Source organism: Danio rerio, chromosome 15, assembly GCF_052040795.2.
Source record: "Danio rerio strain M-AB ecotype USA chromosome 15, GRCz13ab, whole genome shotgun sequence".
Classification (NCBI taxonomy): domain Eukaryota; kingdom Metazoa; phylum Chordata; class Actinopteri; order Cypriniformes; family Danionidae; genus Danio; species Danio rerio.
The window spans coordinates 49,032,501-49,040,000 of record NC_141035.1 but is presented as its reverse complement, the minus strand read 5'-3'; the positions used below and the strand labels follow the sequence as shown (position 1 = coordinate 49,040,000).

Sequence of the window (7,500 nt, the reverse complement as noted above, 5' to 3'; positions counted from 1 at the left end):
ACACTATATCTACACTAGGGAAGCACTGATACCATTTTTTTGCAACCAATCTGATCTCGATACCAACATTCGGAAAATTGACCGATACAGATCCGATCCCGATACTGTGACGTTTTTTTTTTTTTTTTTTTTTTTTTTTTTTTTTTTTTTTTAAGTAATACAAAAAAGTAATACAGTTTAGTTCTGGTGATAAACTCAAATAATATATATACTTTAGTAAAAATAACCCATAAGCCTACTGTATATGACAGATGGCACAATCTAACTAAACATGATGCTTACTATAAACGGTCTCACTTTACAATAAGGTTCATTAGTTAATGTTAATTAATGCATTTACTAACATGAACAAACAATGAACAATACATTTACTACAGTTTTTATTAATGTTAGTTAACATTAGTTAATGAAAATACATTAATTCATTGTTAGTTCATGATAACTCATGGTGCATTAACTAATGTTAACAAGCACAGACTTGGATGTTAATAATGCATTAGTAAATGTTCAATTATGATTGATAAATGCTGTACATGTGTTGTTCATGATTAGTTCATGTTAGTAAATGCATTAATTAATGAACCTTATTGTAAAGTGTTACCCTATAAACTATAGACTACATTATTTGAGCATTCATTATGACACTGAAATGATTTGATGTGGTCCAGCTTATGCTTCCTTTTTAATATTACGATTTTTCTTTGAAATCTGTATTAGGCTACTCCAGGGGCGTTGCTAGGGTCGAAAGGGATGAGGGGCTTAGCCCCAAAGAAGTTGCCTCACCCACCCAACATTGACATTGCATGTTACAATAGAATATAACTAATAATAAGCTAGATGCATAAACTCACTGTGATTTAACTATTACAGAAACAGATGTGACTTGCTATATCATATAAATGTCTACATATCTATATCATATCTAGAAAGCTAGTACAATTTGCGTTTTTTGACTAACTTTTTTACATTGATATGATGCACATTTTACTGATTATAGTTATTTTATTTCACCAAAACTACACACATTTTATACTGTGGAAACAAATAAGCTTCATCAGTTGTTAAAACTATTCAGTTTCGCGAAAGAGTTGTATTATTACCTCATTAGCTTCAGCTCCTCAAAATAATGAATGAATGATGTGCAGTGGTGGGATTTTTTTAACACCATGTGACAACAGAGCCACTCCCACCTGCCGGTAGAAACAGATACTGCTGAACAGCTGACGATTTAATTACCCGACACAAAAGCTGCCTTAAGTGGAATGTTCGTGATGTATGTGGTAATTTTCAGTACTTAGATAACAAAATAAATGTTATACAACATATTTTTTATTTAAGTGCAACATATTCCAAGAGATCAGGGGCTTTTGACAATACATCAGGGGCTTAAGCCCCCAAAGCCCCCCCCTCGCAACGCCACTGGGCTACTCTAATCGTTGGTAAAATAACCAGCCTTTTAGCAAAGTCTGATATTTTCCCGCAGGTTTGCAGCAGCACATTAAACTGTAAAATGGCTACAGAGCATTTGGAATAATAGTAGGCCTACATGACAACTTTTCTAGTGCCTTTTATTAGGCTACCTTCTTGGCTTTTGTTGGCTTATAAATTACACAGAATGTAGCGCACGCACAAGATTGGATTTGGATCAGTACCAGCTAACCAACTATGGAAGGTAAATCCTGCCAATTTTAAATAAATCAAATAAACATTGGAAATGGAAATGAAAATCAGATTAACAATTTCATTTTAAAACACTGTTTGCTAAATATCTGCCAAAATTGAAAATGAAATTAAATTATTTCATTTTTATTTTCATTTTCACAACACATCGTCCCTGTCAAATTGAAAATTAAAATGAAGTTGCCGATTTAACATTTCATTTTCACTGCATTTCCGCATCAAGACTGCCAATATTAAAATGAAAAGCCAAACTGAAAAATAAAATGCAAACACAATTTTTACAAAGCGTGTTATTAATGTTCACGCTATAATAGTGACACAATTCAAATGAAAATGTAAATTTAAGCTTTCCTTTTATTTTTCATTTCATTTTCAACTTCAAGCTGCATGCAAAGCCTATGCTAATCAGTGGGAGGGGCGTATTCGAGTGATGTCGAGTGCTTTCACACACAGAGCCGGAGGGCAGAAGCACGGTTTTGATGGATGGGACAGCGTGAGTTACTAGTGTAAATACAGTATAACAGAAGTAAAATGGCAAAAACTGTTAGTCAGCTTTTACGTGAAGCAGCTGCTGCATTGGTAGAGCAAGAGGAACACGGGACACAGGAGAACCAAACGTCAAACTTCCGTCCCGCAGCAGGAGTCGCGGGCTTCCTCGGTGGGCAGAGAAACTGCAGCGTAAGTGCGGTAGGCCTTGTGATGAAGTCGTATTGTATATACTATATTAGGTCTTGTGACGTTAATAACTTGTTAGTCCTAAAATCATTGAAAGACAGCTAAATCAGCTCGGTAAAGTTGGTTTTATGTTTGATATTCGCCACAGTCATGCACGCAGTGTTAGGGATCATCTGCAAATTACACCGACAGAACCAAAACAAAAATCTCTCCTGTAGTCAGTTTAGTCCCTAGAAATGTGGTAAAAATTTATTTTGTTATTGTGGTAAGAGTTATTTTGGGAGTATCCAGTGGAGTATCATAACTAAAGCCTTAATATATTACATAAAAAGTAATAAATTACTAAATAAAAACGGAATAAATGCAGATTTACACATTTACTCAAGGAAATAAACAGAATTAATAATGGGCTAAAAATCTGCAGAAATCTGTGGAATTCTGCGAGCGCAGATTCCGTGTGGGCCTACCGATATCCGATCCAAGAATTGGGACCGGTGCATCCCTAATCTACAGACAGTTCTGTCCAAACAACTTACAAAAGATGATTTTCATCATAGGTGCCCTTTAACCATTGAGATAGGCCTGTGCGAAAGAGTTTCTGGCTTTTATATGGAGTTCTGTGGAGTAAAACAGCAGATTATAGTGTGTGGGCAGACAGAGTTACTGTGTTCTGAGAGCTGACGGGCTTATTTTGATTTTCTCATGGCTCGTTTCCACTGACTGGTACAGTACGGTACGGTTCAAGTCAGTACGCTTCACCTTTATCAGGCTTGCGTTTCCACCACAAAGGGTAGCCTTTTTGGTCAGTGTGGTGCATGACAAAGTTTAAATTGACGTCATGCTCGCTTGAATAAATGTCTATAGTAAGGCTGTACGGGTCGTATACATATAATGAGCAGCACTTCTCACAAAACAGACGCTTTATACACATAAATACTTGTTTATAAATGTTTATTACTAGCTTTTCTATGGACATGATTTGATTATAACTGCAGATTAATGACAGTGTGAAATAGGCTACTGTAACGTCTGCAATTATATATAATAAATACATAAATGCAACATATATGAACACATACAGACCCTTACAGTCTCCGATATATTATTAATTACAGAAAAACTACACACATCATACATTTAGTCCTTATTTGAGTTTAAAAGCACACGCAATATAGCCCAGAGTCAGCGCAAACCTCTCATCTGTGTCTGTAATCTTCCCCAGCCCATGCAAACTCTGTTAGAGAGTCTTTGTCATTCCCAGTTCATAATAGTCCAAAAGGCAAAGATAACAATGGCAGTTTGTTCATGATTCAGGTTGTTAAACACTTTTGCTCCTGTGTTTCTAGTTGGGGGTTTTTTCCGCGCTTTACTCTCGCGCTTGTCCTTTTCTTTCTGAATGGATCAGATGACGGAGACACTTCTACAGTCACGTAACGTTACATTTTATTATCATGAGCTCAAGAAGTTTGTTATATCAATTATAGACGCGATCGCGCGCTCCCGGAAGAAAGCGAATACCGCTCGCACTTTTAGACGGGTTCGTAAAGCAACAACAGGACACGGCAGATTTTGTTCTTCTTTGCATTGTGTCTGTTCATCAAGACGATGACACGGTTTGTTTGAGCCTGGCAGTTGTCATCCATGGCTGGTTATTTTATGCATACAGTAACGTTATATCCATGTAATCTCTCGGCTGTGTATTAGAACATGGCGGATCCTTTGTTTACATTCTGTCTAGCTCCACAAGCTCGTGACGTATCTCTGTAACCAATCAGCGTTCGGCTGCGCGTGTAGCTCCACCTTTTGGTACCCTTTCTCGTTTTTGGGACCCTTTCGAAAGGGTGCCGAAGAAGTGGAACGGTACGGTTTGGTTCGGTACGCTTATTGACAGTGGAAACGGCCATAGAAGCGTACCAAACCGTACCGTAGCACTCAGTGGAAACAGGCCATTAGACATTCAGTATCAAGATGAGTGCACAAAGGTGTCTCTCTTCCTCTTGCTCACACTATATTTATAAAGCCATATAAATGGCAAAAGCTAAGCTTTTTTTGCATGGTAACTGATGATCAACAGTAAAAATGACCCATTGTCCCTCTTCCCAACAGGGAAAACCAGCAGCAATGAAGAATGCATGCTGTGATGGCTTTGCAGTCGTAAAATGTGATTATAATGGAAGTCAATATAACAAAAACAGCCACCAACTTAACCAAAAGAGAGTCAATTTGCCAAGATTGTGTTGAGCTTTTGACAATTTTCAAAGCATTTTCCCAAAATATGTCGACAGATTCATCACCAAAAATCATCCCATTTGAGAAAGTTGTGCATGCGCATGTACAAACACAAAAACACATGCATGCGTTTGTGTGTGTCTGTGTGCATATATGTTTGCAAGCTTGTGTGTGCATGTGTTTTTGGTTATGCATGCGTTTGTGTGTCTGTGTGCATATATGTTTGCAAGCTTGTGTGTGCATGTGTTTTTGGTTATGCATGCGTTTGTGTGTGTCTGTGTGCATATATGTTTGCAAGCTTGTGTGTGCATGTGTTTTTGGTTATGCATGCGTTTGTGTGTGTCTGTGTGCATATATGTTTGCAAGCTTGTGTGTGCATGTGTTTTTGGATATGCATGCGTTTGTGTGTGTCTGTGTGCATATATGTTTGCAAGCTTGTGTGTGCATGTGTTTTTGGTTATGCATGCGTTTGTGTGTCTGTGTGCATATATGTTTGCAAGCTTGTGTGTGCATGTGTTTTTGGTTATGCATGCGTTTGTGTGTGTCTGTGTGCATATATGTTTGCAAGCTTGTGTGTGCATGTGTTTTTGGTTATGCATGCATTTGTGTGTTTGTATGCATATATGTTTGCAAGCTTGTGTGTGCATGTGTTTTTGGATATGCATGCGTTTGTGTGTGTCTGTGTGCATATATGTTTGCAAGCTTGTGTGTGCATGTGTTTTTGGTTATGCATGCGTTTGTGTGTCTGTGTGCATATATGTTTGCAAGCTTGTGTGTGCATGTGTTTTTGGTTATGCATGCGTTTGTGTGTGTCTGTGTGCATATATGTTTGCAAGCTTGTGTGTGCATGTGTTTTTGGTTATGCATGCATTTGTGTGTTTGTATGCATATATGTTTGCAAGCTTGTGTGTGCATGTGTTTTTGGATATGCATGCGTTTGTGTGTGTCTGTGTGCATATATGTTTGCAAGCTTGTGTGTGCATGTGTTTTTGGTTATGCATGCGTTTGTGTGTCTGTGTGCATATATGTTTGCAAGCTTGTGTGTGCATGTGTTTTTGGTTATGCATGCGTTTGTGTGTGTCTGTGTGCATATATGTTTGCAAGCTTGTGTGTGCATGTGTTTTTGGTTATGCATGCGTTTGTGTGTGTCTGTGTGCATATATGTTTGCAAGCTTGTGTGTGCATGTGTTTTTGGTTATGCATGCGTTTGTGTGTGTCTGTGTGCATATATGTTTGCAAGCTTGTGTGTGCATGTGTTTTTGGTTATGCATGCGTTTGTGTGTGTCTGTGTGCATATATGTTTGCAAGCTTGTGTGTGCATGTGTTTTTGGTTATGCATGCGTTTGTGTGTGTCTGTGTGCATATATGTTTGCAAGCTTGTGTGTGCATGTGTTTTTGGTTATGCATGCGTTTGTGTGTGTCTGTGTGCATATATGTTTGCAAGCTTGTGTGTGCATGTGTTTTTGGTTATGCATGCATTTGTGTGCGTGCACCAGCTTGCGTGAGTGCATTTATGCGTGTGTGTTTTTGGTTATGCATGCATGCATGTGTGTGTGTTGGGATGTTTTTTGTGTGTGTGTGTGTGTGTCTGTACATGTGTTTACACATGTTTGTTTGATGTGTGTATGTCTGTAATTATATAATGTGGACCCACTGCTCTTTCTATATTTTTATATAATGTCTACTTATGCCCTGCACCTGAAGCAGTGGTCTCTGATCACATGCTCTTACAAATATAGTTGTCATTGGTATTAACTTGGCGTTTCAGCCAATCAGAGCGAGTCTGTGTGTGTGATGTGCTCTGTGTTGTGTTTATGTGCAGGCACCAATAATGCGCGTTTGGCAGCGATGCTCAGACAGCTGGCGCAGTACCACGCCAAAGACCCCAACAACCTCTTCATGGTCCGACTCGCACAGGTGAGCACAAACACAGCCTTGTCTCATCATTAACACGGCCATGTGATCTTATGAATATGCGCACATTTGCTGGTGCCAATAGGAAGATTTAGAGGTTTGAAACCCATCAGCTGCTGTTGTCTGAGCTGCTAATGAGCGCTGTGATTATCTGGGCTGAAATGAACAACAGACACTTGTAAACATTCATTGACTTTGTGAATTATTAAAGTAGGAGACTCTGCTAGTTACTATTTAAGGATTTATGTTAAGGGGAAAAAAAAGTAAATAGTAAAAAAAAAGTAATTAAAACTATAGTCTAAATCTGAAAGAAAGAAATTGTTATTGCTCAATGCTACATTTAGCACTTAACTATACATTTCGGCACATATCCATACATTTCTCCACAGCCCAGGCGTGTCTCCTTATTGACTAGTAACACTCTATCTTAAAGGGCCATGAAACCCCCTCGGTTCAGCAGGGTGTTTTCACACCTCTACTTTGGAAAAACGGAGGAAGAAAAGAGGAATGGTGTGGGAGTGTCTATTTGGGCACGCGCTGAGTTTCAGAGTCAAAACACACACACACACACACACACACACAGGGGAGAAAGTGACTGTGTTTACATGGACATCTGTAGTCAAATTCTTTGCCAAATTATTAAATGGTGGACTTTAACTGCAGTTTGGCTCTTTCATTCAGGGAATTCATTCATGCCCCTCACGACAAACAAGATATTTGATTCGAGGAGCTGCTCTAAGTGTGTATTTTCATGCAGTGTTTGATACCGCACGGCGAATGAGAGAAAAAAAACCCTCCACATTTCCCAGAAACTTAGATGCACTCGGCAGGTAGCGTCAGAAAGCCGCGTGTGTTATTCCGGTCACTAAATGCGGTGAAAATCCTACACGAGGTTAAAGTTTGGTTTTTGTGCTAACATGTGTACACTCGGTGCAATAGTTAACTTAGTTCGATACGAAAAAACTGAATAAACAAAGAGCACTGGTCGCTCACTTACCAAAT

The 7,500-nt window shown here is 38.7% G+C and overlaps 2 protein-coding genes across 2 annotated transcripts in view; both read left to right on the top strand.

The window, feature by feature from the left end:
- Positions 1-7,500, top strand: part of alp3 (alkaline phosphatase 3) — a 141,227-nt gene that overhangs the window by 7,252 nt on the left and 126,475 nt on the right. The window lies entirely within an intron of this gene.
- Positions 1-7,500, top strand: part of psmd2 (proteasome 26S subunit ubiquitin receptor, non-ATPase 2) — a 56,279-nt gene that overhangs the window by 44,251 nt on the left and 4,528 nt on the right. The window contains exon 18 of the mRNA NM_200546.1: positions 6,407-6,501. Coding sequence (NP_956840.1) covers positions 6,407-6,501 — 95 coding nt within the window. The remainder of the gene's footprint in view (positions 1-6,406; positions 6,502-7,500) is intronic.